This window comes from Molothrus aeneus, chromosome 3 (genome assembly GCF_037042795.1).
Source record: "Molothrus aeneus isolate 106 chromosome 3, BPBGC_Maene_1.0, whole genome shotgun sequence".
Lineage (NCBI taxonomy): Eukaryota > Metazoa > Chordata > Aves > Passeriformes > Icteridae > Molothrus > Molothrus aeneus.
The window spans coordinates 109246912-109270072 of NC_089648.1; the positions used below are offsets into that span (position 1 = coordinate 109246912).

Sequence of the window (23161 nt, forward strand, 5' to 3'; positions counted from 1 at the left end):
TCAGGGGGGCCCTTGTGGCTCTGCACAACTCCCTGACAGGAGGGGACAGCCAGGGGGGGTCGGGCTCTGCTCCCAGGGAACAGGGACAGGATGAGAGGAAATGGCCTCAAGTTGTCTCAGGGGAGAATTAGATTGGATTTGGGGAAAAAATACTTATATATATGTGTGGTTTATATGTATGCATGCATAAATCTGGACTAAAATTAATTGATAGTCTTCATCAATGCTATTTCTTCTAAAGTAAATAAAACCTATCATGACATTGATAAGAGCAGAATTGGGCCACTTCAACTTTTTACATCAATCTTTGACATCAATCTTTGACATCATTCTTAAAGGAGGTGATGTCTGAAAACATGGTCCTGCCTCCCATATTACTTTTGTATTTTGGCAATTCATATAATTCATAATGAAATTTAGAAAAAAAAAGCTTTCTGAATCTTCCTGCAGTTTTTCCATTAACAACATTTACATGTGTAAAAAAATATAAATACAAATACAGCTTGGGCATGTAAAGCTTTGACAACATTTTCAAGTATCCATTGGCAGGAAATTACTTTTTAATATTAATGGCAAATTGCTAGATTTATGATCTCCAAAAAACCTGAGCTTTTTGTTTCTTTACATATTTGTTTTGATTCTTTGGAAGCATTTTAGGCTCAGAAAATGGGTATTTATTGTGTGTCCTTCTTCTCACAATTCAAGTTAAGGGGTCCTGTTGTGCAGTACTGAAGATGGTGGTCACTGCTCACCTGACAGGCAATTCCAGTACAGGCAGTTTGGACATTTGGCACCCAAACTAAGGGACAGATCTTTAAAATTCAAAGAATCCTGGGTCGGTTTGGGTTGGAAGGGACCTTAAAGGGCATCAAGTTGCAACCCACATGCCATGGGTATGGTCATTTTCCACTAGATCCTTTAAGCATGGAAAGTTGCTCCAAGAAGTGGGATAGAGGATCCCCATGAACTTAACTGAGCTGAAGCCAACAGCTGTCAGGAGAGCCTTAAACCACCAGGATATTCAGGATTTATCTTTTCTTGTTGAGACAAGGTTTAGCTTTTTGACTAACGAAGCTGCACCAGAACAGAACCTTTTCTGGAACAGAAAAGGAAGGGCCAATTTGTACGTACAAGTTTGACATCCCTAAATTTCTTCTGTAACTAAGGGAAAGAAACCAAGGTGCCACTTGATCTCCATTGTAAAATATGTGTCTAATCTTGGTGGAATAAGCAAACCCTTGCAGATGTCCTCTACAGCATCCTCATGCTTCAACCCCTACCTGGGATCTGAAAGAATGCAGTCACTCGTGTGCCTGACACTGATACTAATCCACATCTCCTTTTTCCTTCTGAGACAAAAAGTGAATCTCACCATTTCAAAGATAAATAGGCTAATTTTCCTATTACTTCTCAGTTACTTGTTGCATCAAAGATATCACCTTGTTTTTAACAGATAGTTTAAATTGCATATATTTTCCCTTTTTTCAGTAAGGTCCTTTTATTGTATTATGTATTTCCATGGAAGAAAGGAAGCTTTTGAGTAATAGAATCACAGAATATCCTGTGTTGGAAGGGACCCACAAGGGTCATCGGGTCCAGCTCCTGGCCCTGCACAGACAGCCCAACAATCCCACCCCATCCCTGAGAGCATTGTCCATGTGACAGGCCAGCCAGCTTCACTGTTTTCAAAAATTAGCCTCTCCAGAGCATTGTTTCCCCATCCCAGAGATATTTAGGGCAGTTGTCTTCCAAGAACTTTCTCTTCTATCCATTGTTGATGTCCCATTATACCTTAAGTTTTCACAATTGGAATAAACAGGTGAATTGCACCACCAATGCAACCATTGTTACAGTCAAACAAAGGGGAAAAAAATTCCCAAGCCTGAAATTTTAACTCATCCTTTCATATGGAATCTGGACTAATATTCCTGGACTACTCCAAAGAACCTCAATTATTTCAATTGCATGGACATCAGCAGTAGTATTGTTAATTTCCTTTTGAATGAAATCAGACCAGGGCTTGGAAGAACCTGGTCGGGTGGAAACTGTCTCTGCCCATGGCAGGGAACTGGAACTAGAAGATCTGTAAAGTCCCTTCCAATCCAAACCATTCTATGTTTGCATGGTTCTAACATGGAAGTCTTAAAAATCAGCTGTTCACCTTTAGATCCAAATAGCTGCATTTCTTTCTCAGCAACAAGAAAATGGAAAATGAAAAAGATAAACCACCCTGCTAATGTTAAAAGATGATAATAAGTTAAAAAGAGAGAGAGATTTTCTCTTTTATTGAATCCCATAAAAATGCATCATTTTGCTCAGTTTCTTCCTCTCCAAAGGGTTTGTTATTTGCCATGGACTGAACATTACTAGTCAGAGGATTATTAAATATTGTTTCCTTCCTGTTTCCTCTTAATTTGGTTGGAGGTGCAATGTTCCAAGTGAATTGGAGCATTAAATTCCTAAAAAGAAAGCAAATCCCTTACTTCCCTCTGATGAGGCAGGGTGCACACACGTGCACACACAAATACACACATGCACATGTGCACACAGACACGCTATTTTAAGTCCCAAATATTGTGCTGAAACCTTTCTCCCTCACATATAGGCTTGAGAAGAATTTAGTGCTAAATAAATGCTGCCTCAAACCAGGCAAGATAAAACATAAATCATTGCATTAAAAACCTCTAACAAGTCTATCTGCTTTTTGAAATGACTGGGAGATGAAAGAGAGGAGTCTCATTTAAGAAGGCCCAGCGGAACAGTTCTGCATTTATATAGCTGTTATCAAAAGCAATTCATTTGGAGATCAAATAGACTGACAGATAGGACAAGCAGGGGATCACTACTGCCTTCAGGCAGCCAAAAGCAAGGATGGTTTCCCAGTACCATCACTAATATTGGGTCTAGTCAATGCTCATGTCTATTATGGCTCGCAGTAACAGCCAGCTGAATGTTAATATTCACTCCTTACACCCCAGTTCGATGCTGATTTGTAGCTGAGGGAGTAAATAGCCTACACCCCTTTCTCTGAGGTTTTTTTCCTTCCCTTTCTCTGGTAGGAGTAGCTCCTTTTGTAATCATTGTGTGTGTGCTGCAGATTTAGCTCTCTACAAAGTCAAGGCCACTGAAGACAAAAAAAACGAGATGATGGACTTTGCAGTGTCCCACTGACAGGGTGCTGTGCATGGACAGCACCTCTCTTCCTTCTGTGCTGGAGTCTTTCTGCTGCTTATTGGCAGAAAAATCCCAGTTCTGTTGTCTCCTTTCAAAATGACAAGAAAAGCACTGCATCAGCCCAAGGCTGGCTGCAGTTTCTCCAGTGCAGCAATTCAGCACATCATAAGGAAAACCTATTATTTCCTCCCTAAAAACATCATCCTTACCAGTGGATTAAGCATGAAGACTTATGTTGATTTTACCCTTCTAAAATATATTTACAGTGCTAAATAAGTGAGGGTGAAGGAATTTTAGATTTTCTACCTGTTTTTTATCTGTTTTTACCTGATTTTTACCTTTTAAGTTCTTTACTTGGTTTTAAGCTCAGGTAGCTCAGAAATGGCTATGATTACACAGTTTAGTATAAATTTTTTTTGTCTAGTGCAAGGTGTCTCCATCCATGGCAGGGGATGGAATCAGATGAGCTTTAAGGTCCCTTCCAACCCAAATCATCCTATGATTCTATGAAATCTCCTTGAAATGAAACTGTCTCATCCACACTGCATCACAGTTACAGCTTCTGAGGATCCCAAGAGATGCCTCCATGGCCCTAGAACATGAATATTATTTTCTGTTGGGTCTGTTGGTTTTTTTAAAGGGTGGTCTGCCTTATGGCCACAGTGATGTTTTTATTGCCTCATGCTGAGAATACGTGCTGCATGCCTTGGGGTGTAGTGGGAAAGGGATTTAGGATTCTGCAGAGTATAAATGGCTGAGGAAACTGATAACAGATTCTTCCCAACAAAACATGGCCATCGTTATACCCCAGCCTTTTATGACAGAGTTGAACAAGGGATTTGGGAACCACACAGAGAGTAAGATGCAATTGCCTTGGAAAGTGAGATTTCAACTTTCTGACTGTGCAAAATAATAAGCCAGAATCAGCACAAATGCAAAAAAAAAAAATTTGGAACATGGCATGAGAAAGAATAGAGCATGTGGGGATGATGCTTTCCAACTTCTTTGCTATATCTTACGATTAATCTTTTATTATCATTTTCTCCTTTTCATTTTTTTTTGTATTGTCAGATGCAGCCATCACTGTATGGGAAGCACTGAAGACTCGTCCGAGTTGCAATTCAATGTGTTCTACAGGAAGAAAAAGCAAACAGGCAAGCTGGATAATTCTTCCAGGATAAAAGAGAGCTGGGAGTTGTGGAAGGAGAAGGAGACTAATGAATTAAGAACAAGAGAAAAAGGTGGGGAGGAAAATATGTGAAATGGAGTACAATAGGTAAAGTAGAAGATAATACACTAATTCAGGTTTTAGGGCTTAATATTAAACAATATATACACATTCCTTACAGGCATTGAAACATCTTTAAAAATTGGCTTTTAAGTCCTCCTAAACATCCTGCTTCCAGGTCACAGTTCCCAAGAAATTGAATAGACTAATGTATCCTGGAAAGGGATGTACGGAGGGGGAAGAGGGAACACAGTAGAAGAGGAAAGACCATTCACTCTCTCTCAGTAAAAGGACTATGAATAAAATAAATAGCTCAAGACACAGCTTTGAAACATTCAAAAGCACTGTTTTATCAAAGGCCACTTCAGCAAACTAATGCATTCTTTGCCATATGATATCAAGAAGACGCTCAAAACTTGTATGGGTTATAAAAAACAGCAGGACAAATAAATAGCAAGAAATCATCAAGGAATATTAAATAGAAATGAGCTTCCTCTGAGCTGCAAGTCATAGGAGAGTAGAAGAATACACCAGGGACACACCAGCCTTTGCTTTCCTGCTTGTTTTATTATTCTCTTGGCACTCTGGACACTTTTAGTCACTAGGCTAAGTGGATATTTGACGTGGACTAGCCAAGTTTTTCTTCTGTCTCCATCACAAGACATCTCTTTCCTGTTCTCTGCTGGGTCTTGCTCTTTGTTCCACAGCCCAACTGCCCTGCAGATTGCTTTCCTGCAGAGTTCTTGATCTGCTGACCTGAGAACCTATTCATAGGTTAGAAAAAAAACAAAACCAACACCATCAACAAAACAAAGTCGTGGTCCCTCTAGTGCAGCATGCTCCATGGTAAGGAAATCCAGCACAGCACTTGGATGCCAAACAAGATGGGATGAAATACTAATTATGGTAAGACTTTGCAAAAAAGGCTATCTGCCCCCGTGAGAGCCCAAGCCTCCAAGCTAGTCTCTCGTGGAACAAAAGTAAGTTGTCAGATTTGAATAATTTCCCTGCATGTAGATAAATCCTCACATTTCTACATCCCTCCCCCCTCCGCCTTCCTCGTCCCCCCTCTCTTCAGTTTTGCAAACAAGGAAAGAAACACTAGGAGCTATTTCACTGGATAACCATGCAAATGAAACAGGAGATTTAAATGTCTTAGCAAGGAGATCAGAGACACAGTTGGAAACAGCTGTGAGGGGCATTGGAATGATTATAAGGGAATAGGATGGGTCCATTATTTGGCTTGGTGACTTCATTAGTGATATTTGGCATCAGATGCTTGGTTGGTATGAATCCAGAGAGCTCCTCTGTGCCTGCTTAACCCCTCTGAGGATTCACTTGTTTGTCCTGAATATGGATTTCTACATTTTTCTATTTTATTTTTTCTCCACTGTGCTGGTCTCCAGGCAGCATTTGGAGAATAGGAATTCAAGCCATGAGGAGATATTTTGTGAGATGGAACAAAACTCAGGGTTTATGTGTTGCCATGAAGATTCTGAGGATTTAATAGAGACAAAACCTTGGGGTTTGTTTTGACTTGCCCACCAGTACATGAAATGTGGGGATACAGCATCTTTACACAGACTAAACCCCTAAATTCCTGGTCTCTTGTCATTCAAATTTATACCTAATAATGTATGAAGTGTGTCTTTTTGACCTCACAGCAGTACCTGTGCAATATTCAATGGGAATTGTCACTTATAAATTTCATAGTCTCTTTTAAATATTTCCTGAAATAAAATAAAAATGTGGTAGGAGTTTTTCTTTGGTTTTAGCTATTTTTCCAGAGATGTGGAAATATTGCTCTGCTCCAGAAGCTCAAGACCCATCTGTACATTTATATTTTTAAAGTGGAAGAATCTACAGCAAAAAGTAGAAATATGGTTTATTCTGAAAGAACATTCAGTGTTCTGGGGTTTTTTTTCCCCTTTTGTGGAAGATGGGGAGAAATAAGCAATCATTTTGGACATCCAGCTTGACAATATAGCTCCAAAATTGCAACCATTTCTGTCCATGGAAATTATAATAGTAAAAGAAAATTATATGTGGTCCTTTTGAAAATGGTTTAATTTTGGGCTTGGCAGTGCTGGATTAACAGTTGGACTTGATTTCAGAGGGCATTTCCAGCCTGAATGATTCTATGATCTACATGGAACGGGAAAGGAAGACAGACAAAACACTTCTTTTCATGCACCCAGTGGGCACACAAATTTCGGATGAAGAAATGAAAGCAATTACACCTGCATTCAGCAGGCGCAATATGAGTGGAAATACTCCTGTCAGTAACAGCAAACTTCTTTTTCATAAAAGGATATTTCCACCTCTCCCAGTCAAACCAAGAGTGCCTGTCCCAGGCAGTGCACAGTCCCTGACTTCTACTGCCCTTGCATTTGAGTGGAAAGTTATCTAGAGCGGGGAAAAATTTTTGCCAGGAAAACAGACAATTTTGGTCAACATTCCTTAAAAAATGTATCAGTATTCTGAGGACCATATAAAGCTTAAGGTACTACTGGAAAACGTAAGTTTTCCATAGAAAATTTAAAAACAAATATGTTTGAGGAAGAAGACTTAAAATTTAGTTAAATATTAAAAAAAAAAAAGGTCAAAATATTTATAATCCTTTAGGGATCATTTCATCATTTAGGGATCTAACACGGAATGTCAGTAACTTCTATAATAAATCTGGTTGTCAGGGAAAAGTCAGAAATGAAAAACCTTACATCTCCAAGTCCCACATTTGCACAAATTTTAAATCCCTGCAGGGATGGGGACTCCACCACTGGCCTGGGCAGTTGTGCCTGGGCTGGAAAGTGTTTTGGTGAAAAAATTTTTCCTACATCCAATGCAAATCTCTCCTGGTGAAACTTGAGGCTGTTTCCTCTTGTCATGTCACTCAAAGTGATTGACCTCTACCTATCTCCAACCCCCTTTCACAATCCCAATTCCTCCTGCCTCTCCTCATAAAACTTGTTCTCCAGAACCTTCACCAGCTGTAGAGATAGATGTATCACACTCAAAGCCTTCCTCCTAGAGAGAAATTTAAATAATTTGGGTTCTAAGCAGAAGTCTGAAATTCTGATTATTGCTCTCACCCCACAACTGAGGGAGTTTTTCTGCTCTTCTTGTCTGTGCCTATGAGTGAACAGATGCATTTCAGCTCTACTTGCATTGCTCACACCAAACCATGGGCTGATTTAATTTATATCGGTGAGATAACGTGGATATTCTGGTTTGGAAAGCACATTTAAGTTGCATTTCCAGTGCTGAAAGACTGCACAGGCCAGCATTAAAGGTGTTTTGACCTAAGCAGAGCTTAGCCCAAGCAGGCAAGGTGTGAATGGGGCAAGACCTGAAGTTTTCAAAGGTGCCAGGTCATGGAGATGCAAGTTCAGGAAGCAGAACTGAGAGATCAGTATAATTGTACACCAAATTGCACAGTCCCCTGATCAGCAGGAATAGGCACCATGTGTATAAAACATGCAATGCTCATGGCCATGGGTCTGCTGAAAGGTCTTTCTAGGGACTCTTGTTAGTCCAAAATAAATCCACTTTCACCATTGCAAGATGCAGCAGAGTTTTTCACGAGGCATAAAGGAGGCAGAATTTTATCCCTGTGAGTGCCTTGATCAGTGACCTCACGAGCAGCAGCAGTGAGTCCTTGTAATGCACCACAGCCCATTGTGTGTAAAGAAAGGGTCCACGTTTTCAGCCCTCAGTGCGTTCGTTTCACAAAACCCTGCTCACAACATAACTGCAGGCTGGAGCCATGAATCCATTTTCTCTTATTTGCATGAATTTTCCACAGAGTCCTTCAGAAGGTATCATACTCAGCACTTCCCAGAGGAAATTATGTGTATAAAATTCATGAGAAATCCCTCTTTCTCTAGAGTATTAGTAGACATCTCTCTATTATGCAACCCAGGAATATTATAAACCAATAAATAAACCTTGAGATGAAGGATATTTGCCTCGCCAAAGCAAACATCCTGAGAGGTGTGGGGAGAATATGTGCAGTGGTTTTAAAGGATAGTCTTGTTGGTTTTTGTTTTGTTTGTTTTTTTTTTTTATTTTTGAAATATCTATGATGATTAAGATCAGAGCAGTAGTGGCTTAGCCTCAGCAGCAATCTTAGCTCAGGAATATGATTCTAATCTGTAATCATCCTTGTAACACGCCTCTTTTATTAAGCAATATTAATGAGCTTATATGTGTCATCTCTTGGTAGAGCAGAGAAGGAATTTGGTGGCTTAATGCAAGTGATCCTTTCCACTTTTTGTCCATTTGCACAGAGTAGAGCTGGAGCTCATCTGAAAAGCAAGTTTACACCTGAACTCAAGGTTTTCAATCTGCCCTTTAAAATGATCCATGCAGAACGCACTGTCCTCACAAACTTTGCAAAAGTTAAAAGTTATTTGAAGCAAATTTTTTGGAGTTACTAAACTGTACTCTATGATTTAATGATTCTGTGGAAGAGAATCATTTGGAAGAGAGTTTGTATGAATAGAAGCAGTAAATTAACCACATTTACCTTTTAGAATCTATGTCTATACAGGACAGCCTGTAGACCCCTACCTGTCTGGAGAATGGACCTCAGAGACCTGGATGGACTTTGGGTGCTGCTGCATCCATTATTTTTCACTGGAAACTTCTCTCACATTGAGGGGAATGCTTTGAGGAGCAGATCCTGAGATTCATAAGAAAAACCTGGCTTAGGTTCCTGACCATGGAGTCAGAGCTTTCAAAGATTGCTTTTCCAAAGCTTTGCACCATGACACAATCAGGCAGGAAAGACTGAATTGTATGAGAATTTTCTTAATATTAGAGGGTGGAAAGAGCTCTGAATGAATAAAGAGGGACTGGAGATGTCAGAGGTGTTCCTTGCTGCCCTGCTTCCAGTCCTGGGCTCTCTCCTGTCTTTTCCTTGCTGTCACAGGATGTGTCATTGCCACCTGAAACAACTTTCCCGGGATGATGTGTGAGCTTGTACACATTTTCTCTTCCTTCTTTCTGAGTCCCCCACCATTCATGTTTTAATTTTCAGCTGGTTTAAAATTCCTTCTTTTTCTGCCAAGCAAAGTGTTTTCCTCATCTGTGTTTCCTTTGTGAACCCTATACAAAATTCTAAACGACTTCTCCCACTGCAGACACCTAAACCAAAAGCAGTGACATTGCTAGAATAAAAGCAACCTCTTCTTATTTAAAATCTTTCTGTCTATGGAGCAAAATAACATTAGCTCCTTTGTAAGATATTTATCCTAACAAAAATAATTGTTAGTGATTATCTATAATGATGAAAAGCTGTTCTCAGTCACCAGCTGTCAGAACAGAAACTCTGCCTAGTAAATGCAGGTATATCCTTAAATATAATTTTATCATTTTTCTAACAAAATGTATTTCATTTCATAGAATCCTGGAATGTTTTGGGTTGGAAGGGACTTTAAAGATCTCGTTCCAGCTCCCTGCCATGTGCAGGGGACACCTTTCACTAGACCAGGCTGTTCCAAGCCCCATCCAACCTGGTCTTGAACAATTCCAGGGATGGGGCAGCCACATGTGGCTGATCCTCTGGTCACACAACATAAGGGGTCTGTCCTCTTACATTATTTATCATCCTGTGAGAGATGGAGAATCAATCACCAATTGTCTGAATGGCAACTTTTAGTTAAACTTTTTTATTTATAGATAACCTGATCCCTCTGTGACCAGACTACAAACAGACCTGCTCAGCAGTGACTTCTGTAAACACATTTTGATCCTCTCAGCCTATTTTTAATCCACTTAAGGTGCATCATGTTAATTCTGTGCATTTTTTCCCTAGTTCTGTAATCAAGAGGTCATAGTGTAGCAAGTCAAATTCCTCACAGATGCCTATTGCTTGAATACTGCTGTCTTTATCAACTGAACTTGTAATCTCATCAGAAAAAGAGCTCTCAATTTAGTTTGGCAGGACCTATTTTCCATAAGCCTGTGTTGACTGGCATTCCCTATATGTCCCTTCTTTATTTCTGAGGACAGGGGACTCCAGGGTATGAGGGAAGAGGCTTTACCACAGCACACACATCCACAGCTTCAAATTCAAGCACCAATTGTCAGCTTGTCTCCTGGAGACTCTGGCAGCCTGAAATGGCCCTGGAGTTATTTTATGCTTTGCTCTCTCCAAATCAAGACTGTCCTGTCTGGAAATCCAAGGAGGCCTTTCTCAGTCTCTATATAAATAATTCTTTCATACAGCCAACATTATTAGTCATAGTGTGCAATGGGTTCTGTATTAGAATAGTGAGGAAGCCCAGTGGCAGTGTGAAATGAGTGATCTCCATGTGGATGGAGCTGCAGCCGAGCCCCAAAGCTGCCTCCCTGCAGGCAGGGAGAATTTAACTCCGTGAGGCGGAGGAGGGATTGTGATAGTGGGGAAGCTGACAATTTGTGTGACATGACAGCTCCTCTGCACTGACTGCACTTTTCCTTTCCTTTTTTCCTTCCCCTTAACCCTCAACACCTCACAAATGAAGCCAGTTTAGGTGCTCTTATTATTTCTATTTCTATTTATATTTCTACTGTTATTTCTATTATCAGTTTTGCTTCTAAATCCATTTCTATCTCTATATCTATCCCTATTACTATCACTATTACCATCTTTCTCCGACACTATCACTACTATTATTTCTATTTCCATTATTATTTCTATTTCTTTCTTTTTCCATTTGTATTTCTACTTTTTGCTTCTATTTCCTTTTCTAAATCTATTTCTATCTCTATATCTATCCTTATTACTACCACTATTACTATCATTTTCTCCAACATATCACTACTATTTCTATTTCTATTTCTATTTCTATTTCTATTTCTATTTCTATTTCTATTTCTATTTCTATTTCTATTTCTATTTCTATTTCTATTTCTTATTTCTATTTATATTCATATTTCATTTGTATTTCCTATTTCTTATTTCTATTTCTACTTTTTACTTCTATTTCTTTTTCTAAATCTATTTCTATATCTGTCCCTATTACTACCACTATTACTATAATTTTCCCAATATATCACTATTATTTCTATTTCTATTTCTATTTCTATTTCTATTTCTATTTCTATTTCTATTTCTATTTCTATTTATTTTTTCATATTTCTATTTATATTTAATTTCTATTTCTTATTTGTATTTCTACTTTTTACTTCTATTTCTACTTCTAATTCTATTTCTATATGTATCCCTATTACTACCACTATTACTATCATTTTCTCCAACATATCACTACTATTTCTATTTCTATTTATTTCTATTTCTATTTCTATTTCTATTTCTATTTCTATTTCTATTTCTATTTCTATTTCTATTTCTATTTCTATTTCTATTTCTATTTCTATTTATTTTTTTCATATTTCTATTTATATTTTATTTCTATTTCTTATTTGTATTTCTACTTTTTACTTCTATTTCTATTTCTAATTCTATTTCTATATGTATCCCTATTACTACCACTATTACTATCATTTTCTCCAACATATCAGTATTGTTTCTATTTCTATTTCTATTTCTTCTATTTCTATATCTACTTTTAGTATTTCTAAATCTAATTCTTCTCCTACTTCTATTATTATCACTATTACTACTATCACTGTTACCTTTTTGTTTCAAGGATGGTTTCAATGGCAACTGGGAAGCCAGGACAGAGCTGCACTTTTGGAAAATAATTAATTAGAAAGAGCCTCAGTGCAGCCTGAAGCCTGAGTGGGCAGAGTGGGCTGAGGGAGGGAGCAAAGCTGCATTAGCATTCTCATTTTGCACGTGAGGAGCTGAGGGGCAGAGACATTAAATGAGTGGCCTAAGGTCAGAGAGGGGAATTGGTGGCAGGATGCAGACTTGAACTGAGGACAGCTGATATCCAGCCTAATTCATAAGCTGCAAGTCTTGCCCTGCATCACTTTTTCAGTGTTGCTTGTCTTCATTTTCCTCTCTGAAACAGGCTTAGATAACCAAAATGCTGTAGTGAATCTGTCTCAGGACAGATAGCCAAAGGAAATGGCTGGGTTTTTTCTGATTTCTTTTCTACTTGCTCCTAGTGCAAGATTTAGTGAGTTGCTTAACTCTTCCCTGCTCTGTGCCATCTATCCCTGATTCACGGACAACAGCATGGCTTTTGCTCCTAAAGATGCTGGTAAAAGCATGAGTCTACTATTTCTCTTGGAAGGGAGAATTTGAATTTAAAATAGAATCCCAGAAATGTCAAAATTTTTAAATAAAAATATTTAAAATAATAGGTTTTAGGTAATTCAGATTTATTTAGAATTTTTCCCAGATTTTTTGGGACTATATATACCCTCAGCCTCCTTGAAACGAGGTGCTGAAGGCATTTCTTGGAGGATCTGCAAGATGGGAGCTCTGACTGACCTGGCTGGCTCCTGGGTCTGTGAGATGGCTGAAGCCCTGAATTCCTGTAGACTCTAGGACTGCTTTAGGTGGGAAAACCAGGCAATTCCAGGACCCTCACCTCCAAGATAAGCTGGTACTGGATGAGATCCTGCTAATGGGGGCAATGGAAGAGCAGGCAACAACTTTCAGTGGGTAAAATTCCCACAGGAGCTCTATTTTTGCAGCACTTCTGCACTTTTTCCATCAGAAAATAACTCACGTTGAGTTTCAGACTGATCAGTGAAAGAATCCAGTGGAACTAAGTGCTGAGCTGGGTTAAGATGAAAATGAGTGCTGGACAAGGCTGGAAGTCAACTATGTAATTTAAGAATTTGAGTTATTGTAGAGAAACAGGCACAGGGTGATTCAGCCTGTCCTGCAATAGCTGTGCATGAAAAATGAAGAGCGGCACCCTCCTGGATTCATATCTGATATTACCCACAAACAAGAGAGAGTTAAGCCAGTCTAGACACATAACTTTTAATGTGTAGGGGTAATGAGTGCAGATGAAATGTAGGTGGGTTGGTTTCTCAGTGGCCTCAATAAAAAGATTAATAGAATCATGGAATGGATTGGGTTGGCAGGAACCCTAAAGCTCATCTCATTCCATTCCTCTGCCATGTTCAGGGACACCTTCCACAGGATCAGCTTGTTCAGACCCCTATCCAACACCTGAACACTTCCAGGGATGGGGAGTCCACAACCTCTCTGGACACATTCTCCAGTACCACCTCTTGGGAGTAAAGAAAAATCTGTGTTGTGTTCAGGGTTTATCTCCTCTATCTATTTTCTCCAGCCCAATGTCAAACTCTGCACATAAATAGCCATAAATATCTTCCCCCTTACCAAAGGAAACCAATTATTTTATGCTCTGCCTGTGAATATCAAGACCCAAATCAGCCATGATTTTGCTCATCAGAAGTTTCCTTTGCTGACAATTTTGCCTCTCACAGTGAAGCAAAAGCCTCATTTTCAAAGAAATAGAGGTACCAAGACCCACAGCAATGCAATTGTGACACTGTTCACTTGGGAATAGTGTTTCAGTCATCAGGACATCATATAGTCTATATAATCTACCATGCAATTGTACATTAAACAAGTGGATACTGAATCATCTCTGGACTAGTAAACTTCTAAGCCCAGTGGTGGACATGAAGATAAAAAGTCCCAATGGGCAAGCCTTATAAGGGAGGTTTAATTTTTCTTTCAGCTAATCACCATTTGTGTGTCTGAAAACAGAAGAAAGCACAAGGCAGAACAGAACAAAACACAGCATCCCTCTCCCTGCAATGCACATCTTTTCTCTGGGATTAAAATAGGGTTTGCATTTTAAATTTTCATTTACTAAACAGAAAAATATTTTACTAGGATGGAATGGTATTAAGGAGAAATGATTCTTTGTGTGCCCTCAGGCCTGGTGAAGACAGGATTTGATTTGCTGTGTTAGGCTGGAATCTGGATTGATACACAGAGATGAGAAGGTGTTTAATAAAATTTACATTTCATTTGCTCACTTGACACCAGTCTCCTGTCACTCACCAAATGAAGGGAATACGACAAATAACTTTTGTCAGCACCTAGACACGGAGAGACAGTCTGGGGAGGGAGAGCAAGGGTGGGATATTTTTAACATCACTCCCTTTGATGGCTGCAAGACTTGGCACCAGCTTCATCTTTAATGTACTTTGGAACAGAGAGGTGAATCAGGAGAAAAAGCACAAATTAATCCGACACACAGGTATGGAAAAGGATCCCACAGGTATGGGAAATGACCCTCACCCAAAGCAGCAGGGAATTAGGGTGGTGCCCTGAGCTCAGCTTATGTGCAGGTCCTGGCTCTGACAAACCCAGGCTGACCTGGCTGGAGTCCATCCTTCACAGAGCTGCTCCAGAGACCCTTTCTCACCCCTCTGTCTTGGCTCTGTCACTGCTTTCTGTTCCTCTTCTTTCCCAAAATTAAAGTTAATGGGTTTATTATTAAGCTCTTTCATCCCTGTTGGGTTTTTTTCCACCTGACTCTGGGTTTCTAATTGAGGACCAAAGGTCAGGATCCCAGTCAGCACCCACATGTCACAGGTTTAACTGCACAAATCAAGAGGGTTTTTTTTGCAGGAGGATGGAGTATAAATATTCTCCTTCTCTTTCTGTATTACCCTTTATCTGTTCAGCTGAATTTTAAGTCAGGTGCCTGAATCCCTTAGGACTCCCACAGGACTTGGAAAGTGACAAAGAATGTGTGGTACATCTGGAAAGCAAGGTGAATAAGCATTACTCCCTATTTGTTATGCAAAAAAAACCCCTGGAAAACACCAGGCAGAACATTAAAACTAAAAGCAGAATTTGCTTTTTTTTTCCTTCTTTTTTTTTTTTTTTTTTCCCCCACAGGATATAGATAATTCAGTTTAACATTATATTAGTGCTACAATTTTATGAAATGTTCATGGATAATAAGTCATTAGGAGCAACCAACAATCACAGAAGTCCCTTTTTGCGAAAAATAAAATCCAGGGAGGGCTAATTTAATATTTTCCTTTTTTTATATTTGTCCCCAAGTGTCCAATGCTGGCAGCCCTCAGGTCTAATACAATATGGAAACTGTTCAGAGGCCGACTTTGCTTATGTGCAGTCTTCTGCCATGGCCTTACTTCAAAACTACTTTTATTTTCCTCTTTGTTCCTTCTTTCCCATTGTTTTTGTCCTCTTTGTGAAAGAAAAGAGGAAAGAAAAGAAAAAGAAAACAAAAGGAGAGCAAAAATGACGCTGCTCCAAGTGACATTTCAACTTCCATTAAAAAATAAAACTTTCTCTGTGTCTTTTTATTTTCCTTTCTGGAAAACTCACTAATGGCAGAGTCATTGTAGTTCACTTTTTGTTCTATGAAGACTGAAATTTTTGAAATGCTTTGGTGAGAGAAGAGAAGGTTGTTGGCAGCTCCTTGGCAGCTCCAGCCCTGCACACAGAGGTTTGAGCCAGGGAAAAGGGGATCTGGTACTTCTCAAAAGTTCTTTCAAGGTTGGCCTTAGACTTCTTGGAGCTTCAGTGTCCCCCCCTGCAGCCCATCATGTCACCCAATATGGGGAATTTTTGTACCTCAGGTAGCACCTACATCCCATCTCCACTCCCCCAAAAACACAGTCCTTATATACACCACGGAAATTCCACCTTTTTGGTGTGCTCCAGAATCTTGAAATCATCCTTTGGGATATCTGGTTTTTGCTCTTGCAAAATAACGCTGCCTAACAAATTATCACCCAGCATTTCCCACATTTCAGTAGGTAGAAAGCTGGAATTACTTCACATTCTGGCAAATGCATACTGACTGCAAAAAATTATACTTAAAAACCTGTGAATCTGGATAATCAGTGAGTCCATAATCACCATTGGAGTGTTGCATCATGCAGCTTCCTCGATCCACTAAAGGTTTCCTCTCACAGTTCCTAGGCCAGTGAAGATATTTTTGAGTGCAATTCACTGTTAATAAGGTTATTCTTTGCAGAGTCAGGAGCTCAGAGAAAAACCTTCTGACTGGACTCTTGCCTCCTTTATTTGCCATTTATACCTCTCATGCTATAGAAATAAATGCCATAATAAATACCATAATAAATAGGGACTGGAAGTTATACCATATAGAGATGATCAAAAGGTTTATAATCTCATTGCTGTTATTTGGTTTTTCTTTCTTTTTTTTTTTTTAATTTTGTCTTAGGCACACAATTCCTTCAACCCAGACTGTAATTAATTTTACTACATCACCAGTTATCTCTGCTCCCTAACCAGGCTTGTCATTTTAATTTTTCACAGGCTTTCTTTTTCCTATCCATGTGCCTGTTCCTGTATCTTCGTGAAGTCTCATCAGCTCTGGCCCAAAGCCTTAGGCAAATTTGTCTGTAATGCACTCCTCTACTTCAGACATAAGAGGAAAAAATATCACCCCCACAAAATAGGGAGAAAAAAAAAAAAAGAAGAAGAAGAATTTTGACCATACATTGTCTAGAAATACAGAAATCCCGGAGAGCTTGGTTAAAAGTAAGGCATCCTTTCAGCTATATTTTTATTTATATCAATAAAGGAACTCAGAGGTATTGTAGGTGGGACTACAGAAAAAGGTTACCAGGTGGAAATCCCAAATCCAGCAAAATTAATGAAATTTTTGCCATTGGCTTCAGTAGAGCCAAACTTGTCAAATTTAACTGACATTTAACATGACTGTCCAGAAGGACTTGGGTCTCAGAGGATGGATCTCCACAGGCAGATCCAGAGATTTTTTTATTAATTTTTCCTGCACTTTGAAGGCTTCTTTCACGTCCAGTGTGGAAAAGCTACACTTTGTTAAACCCAAGTAGATTTGCTGGAAATACTTTGTGTCCCTCACAGAGCTGGTCTGAGTCTGGGCTGTGCTGGAGCTTGGATCTCGATATCACCACGGGCTCCTTCCAAAATCCTTCCAAGCTGAAATCCTAATTGCTGTCTCTTTATGTCCTCCCAGAAGCTGGACTTTGACAGCAGCTGAATGCCCTGAGCTGATCCAGAGGGCTTGGATAAGCCCAAGTCTGTGAAGGCACCACATCCCATGTGTTATCATGGATAACCCACACACCACACTGTGGATTCTTCATCTGCCTCCTCCCACTGCATCCCTACCCTGGCCCCACCCTGGGTTTTGGAATGTAGAATGTCACAAATTTATCCATAAAACACCCATGCAAAGGTGGAAACAACTGTTGTCCTAATTATTATGTAAGGATTAAGAATTATTACGTAAGGATTAAGAAGAACTCAAAGAAAAAGTTGAGTGGGATCACCAAAAGTATCAACCACAACACAGCAATGACAAGTGTCCCTCAGGACAAGCTGGCATTCAAAATACTGGAAAATGAGGATTTTGGCTTGGGATTTGAGATATTTCTTCTCCTCTTGGCCTCACCCAGGACATTCTGTAGCAGCTTGGGTGGGGCTGCTCACAGAAGCACAGAATGGGCTGGGTTTGAAGGGACCTTAAAGACCACCCTGTTCCACCCCCTGCCATGGGTGGGGACACCTTCCTCTATCACAGGGTGCTCCAAGCCCCATCCAGCCTGGCCTTGGACACTTCCAGGGAAGAGGCAGCCAAAACTTCCCATCTAATCACACAATTCCTTTAAGAGTGAGCATTTTAACTCAGTCTCATGAAAAACATACATGGAAAACATTTCAAAATAAATCTGGATCTCTCTCTGCCACAAAGTAGAAGGATCCCATTTCATCCAATTGCTGTGGCAGTCAGTCTAAACCAAATTATTTTAGAAAAAGATGTCATTTTATGTTTAAACATGAAATGGCTTCAACCTCTTCAATGACTGAGTCTCATTCACATCTTTCTGATCACTACTGTGTTGTGTATCTCTTTTTTTTTTTTCTAATACACAAGATCCCCTAAATATGTTACTTATTCAGGATTTGCTGCATGTTTGCACCCATTTTTGACTGTGTTTTTTTCACTTTCTCCCCACTTCTTTCCCATATGCCACCACTCACTCAGTTGAAAATGCTGCAATTAAAGACCTTTAGCCTTGTTCATTCTATTAGAAGTTCAGCTATACAAGACATTATTTATTCTGCAAACAAAGTATGGACAAATTCAAGGATTATAAACTAAAGGATTAATTTAAATCCTTAACTATTTCCAGTATAACTGACTTTTCCCTCAGAAATAATTCTTTTTTTGTATAGTATTTTCATATAATTCAATTATATTTTCTGGTAATTTTACCTGTGTAATTATATATTATTTTCTCTTATACTGGTCAGATGTGATGGAGTAACCTACTAGAAATAGAAACACTGAAGGCAATTAGAATTCATGTAATGGAGGAATTGTATTTTTGTAGAGAGGGAAGGCTCTACTGCCATGTGAAAGCATCTGAAACCGGGTATCAGCTGTGGAGAAAAAGAAGGGTTTCCCAATAATTTCACTAGAAATGGATATATTTGAAAGCTATAACTTTTTATTCAGACCCTGAATCATGATCCGTAGGGATCTACCCAATAATGATATTTTGGCCTCTGCAGAAAATAATGTAATAAATGGCTTTTCTGTACCATGGAAGAGGTCAGAAAGGTTGATCCATTGCACTTAATAAGATCTCCATCCACAAATGTCTTAAACCAAAAAGACTCCTGTTCACTCAACAAGAAGCCTGGCTCAGTGTGCAGTCAGTCTAATTTCACCCCAAATTATGATTATAAAGACAGCATAGTGCAGAAGCCAAAGATGGTAAATCTATTTTTGTGCCCAGGAAACTGAGCAGCTTGATCAGAATCTGCACCTTAACTCCTTTAGCCTGAAGAGAACTGGTTTGTGGTTTATTTGAGTTTTTTCCAAATCAAGGTTTCTCACCTTCTTTTCCATTGCTGATCTGGCTGGAAACCTCATCTTCCTGATTAAGTAGGTTTTTTTTTTTTCTGAAAAGGAGTATAAATTTTATCTGATGCCACCAGGACACCTTGCAACCAAGAGTTTTATGGTACAGAGAAGGCATAATAAAGTTCCTCATCTTCCAGCTCAGTAAAGCAAAGCACAGAGAAATTCCCTGAGCAATTGAAGAATATCAGCATTATTATTATTATTATCATCCATAAAGAGCAGTGTTCATAACAAGTCAGTGATTTAAAGGTGTCAAAAAACAATGCCATCAATTTTTACTCAGTAAAACACTTTAATCTAAAAAACAAACTAAAAAACAGAAACAAAACAAAACATAACAGGTTTAAGTAGAGCACTACGGAAACACTTACTCAAGCCACAGAAGTTGAATAAATGTAAAAAAGGGAAAATATTTGTGTACATACTGAGGTTCTTTGAATGAAACTAAAAGCATGGCTGGAAGAAATGGGAAATTTATATATATTTACATATATTGATATTCACCAGCAATACTCAAGACATCAAGACATGTAAGACTACATCCATGCTAGAACATCGTAGCGTCAGAAACCCTGTTGAGTTGTTAGGCTGATCCCTGACTGCCTTTGATCCCATAAATGGTTCCCAAAACAACTCCTGGAATGAGTTTTGGAGGAGTCAGGAGAGCTGTTCTCAAAGAGCAGTTTGGAGGCACCCAGCCCATTTTGGAAGCCAAAAAAGGTCAGCATCAAAGAACCTCACAGTTGGCTGCAGTCTCATCTGCCCTCATGGCCACGTGGTCGCCCATTCCAATACCTTTGGGGTTTTCTCTGAGCACAGAGGCAAAAGGCTCATCCCCAAAGTGACCACAGTGGTTCACCCCCTCCCATCCCTGCCTCACCCCTCTGCTGCCACCATGGCCACACATTCTCTGACATCATTCTGGGTTTGGGGCATCCTGTTGGGCCTCTCTCCTTCCTGGCTGTACCCAGCTGAAGGTTGGGGCATTTCCTCCTGGCTGGAGCACCCTGGGACTGAAGCTGGCTGCTGAAGCTCCTCAGAGGCACCAGGAGCTCTTGCTCCATGGGGCTGTTGGTGACTGGCACTTTTCCTGGCTGAGGGCAAGGTGTGTCTGTCCCTTGTCTTGGGCTGGATAGTGCTTGGCTTTCTTGCTGACTTGGCTTCATAGGGATGCAGGTTCAGCTCCTCTGCATGTCCTGTGGCAGCTCCCACTGTTCCACTTCCTTCCATATCTACGAAAAAAGACACGTTTGTTTCTCACAATGATTATGAGACCCCCACCTTCATGTATATTGTCCTTTTATGCCTTTATTGTGTGTTAAAGACATCAATAAATTTTATTTTTTTTCCCTCCATTTTACATGGGCGGACAATGATAGGACAAGGGGGAAGAGTTTTAAATTGAACAGGAGAGATTCAGGTTAGACATTAGGAAAAAAAATCTTCCCTGTGAGGGTGGTAAGCCACTGACACAGGTTGCCCAGGGAAGCTGTGGCTGCCCCATCCCTGGAAATTTTGGATGGGCTTGGAACAACCTGGCAGAGTGGAAGGTGTGCCTGCCCAGGGTGGGAGGAAGTAGGTGATAATTCAAGTCCCTTCCAACCCAAACCATTCCATGATTCTATGATTAATTAAAAAGCAGTTACTGTTACAGAAATAGTTTCAGTGGCCATACATTTCAGCTTGACAAAAATAAATTGGCAAAGCCAAATAACCATTAATTATTTCCACAAATAAATAAAAAACAACAAACTCAGCTGGTTTGTGCTTATTGATACACTAACAGCTGCTAGAGCATCTCCAACATTTAGAAAATTTTTAATAAATGTTTAATAATCAATTGTATAGAATACAGTTTCTTAGTAAGCTATGTATTGCTAAGACTGATAATATTTTAATACTACACATCCATAAAATGCATCATCCCTTTCTGAAATAGGCTGTAACTTAGAGTAGAACTTTGTATTTCTGACATTTGAGTCCTACTCAAGGCAGAGCCTGTAACCTGCAATGATGTTTTTTAAAAATTACATAGAAAAAATGAAGGAAAAGGTAAATATTCACTACACATTTTTCATGTGGAAACATTTACATCCTTATCTATCAAATGGTTGTCAATAACAGAGGCAGGGTCACTTGTAGTGACATAGCAGATAATTTCTGGGCTGACAGAGTGTGCCATGATTGGCAGCCTAATTTGTAGCTTCATGTGGATGCTAAAAACATTTATAATTTTCTTGCAATCCTCTCCTACTCCCCATGAAAAAAAAATGCCATCAGCCTACACCCAAACCCTTAATATCCATTCCAAATCCAGAACTAGTCCTGGTCAATGTGTCATGTGTGAGTGGACAAAATCAGATTTTTTAGTCCATTTGTTATCACACATTGTAGGTCCTTATCACAAATAATGCCAGAAAATGTGTAATTACCACTTCTGATATTTAAGGTTTATTCTTTCAGTTTAACCCTTAACAGCCTGTGACATTCAGTCTCATTCAGGCTGAATGCTCTGACCTTTTCTCAGATTAATTTTCTTCTGCATTTCCTGTAATTCATTAATTGGAACTCTATTTGCTGAATCACAAAATATCTCAAATTGGAAGGGACCCATAAAGGGTCATTGAGTACCACCCCTGCTTCTCACAAAAACACCAAAAATTAAATTATATTTCAGAAAGTTTGTGCAGACACTCCCTGACCAACCTGAACTCTGACAGCTCTGGCAGTAACTTCATGCTTGGGCTCTGTTAAAGGGTGTTGCTGTTTTTTTCAACTTGTACACTCATAAATTTAAATTCCAGGGTTGTACCTCTTGGAAACCCACCAGAAACTTGCTTCCAAAATTTCAGCAGTCAGACATATTGTTATGTTTAGCACTTTTCCTTCTTAAGCTGGCTTTAACTTTAGGTAGTCGGCTGATTTAAGGTACAAATTACATCACCAGGTTCAATTTTCCTCTTTAGACACATAAACAAGATAATAAGGTCATGATCTCTTATACCAAAGCTTCGTATTAGTTCTGGAGATTTATTGACTCTCTCATCTTCAAAGGTGCCATTATCAACAGTGGAAAAAAGGTTTTTCAAGCAAGTTTTAATCAGTGGAGGAGGCTACAAGTTTTCTGGATAGAAGCAGTTTCAAGGATGAAGTACTGCCTTGAGATTCCTGATTTTTAAACATTAAATACAAACTATTTAATATCATGAAAGCATATGATTAACTGGATTAAGTACCAGCTAACAGAGTTCAGGCAGAAATTATATATGGGAAATAATTCTCAGGGATGTGTGGCAGTACCAGACTCTACCACTGAAATGGAAGATATTCAGTGTTTCCACTGGTGATTTGGAATTTAAACTGGAATTGATTCTGATTAAATTTTCTGAAACAAAGGGATAATGGCAAACTGGTAGAAAGGAAGAAGGAGGAGCTGATGTGAGAAAGGCAGGAGCCACAAGGGGAGACCCAATTTGCGGACTGGGATTACATTTTCAGGAACACACAGTGATTTCTAGCTGAAGACATCCAACGAGTTCAGAATAAGAATCAGTCAGGTACCATTCTGAAAAGGTTCAGAGGAATACAGAAGATTGAAGCTGGAAATGTAAGTTGTAGGAGGATACAAGCACTGTTGAACCACCAGAATAAATTGCAAAAAGCAAAAAGCAACAATATGTTCTTGCACCTCCAGGTGTGTTCTGTTAACAGTGCCTTAGTCCATCAAAAGTTCTTCAATTCAAGAGAGAGATAATTGCAAGAAGCTAAGGAGATTTTTCTTGTTAGACCAAGGCTGGGCAAGGCAATATCTTGATTCCTTCTCCCTGCTGTACTGCATAACTGTGAATATTGGTTTCTCCCTCATCTTCATCCTCAGCTGCTCCTTTTGGTACAACATCCAGGACCCTTGATCCATTGGACTTTGCACTCTAGAAGCACCCACCAA

At 39.3% G+C, this 23161-nt stretch overlaps 1 protein-coding gene across 1 annotated transcript in view; it reads right to left on the reverse strand.

Moving 5' to 3' along the window:
- Positions 1 to 20091: 20091 nt before the first annotated feature.
- PKHD1 (PKHD1 ciliary IPT domain containing fibrocystin/polyductin) overlaps positions 20092 to 23161 on the reverse strand; it is a 235758-nt gene continuing 232688 nt past the window's right edge. Inside the window, exon 65 of the mRNA XM_066545943.1 lies at positions 20092 to 20447. Within this exon, the coding sequence (XP_066402040.1) occupies positions 20092 to 20447 (356 nt within the window). The remainder of the gene's footprint in view (positions 20448 to 23161) is intronic.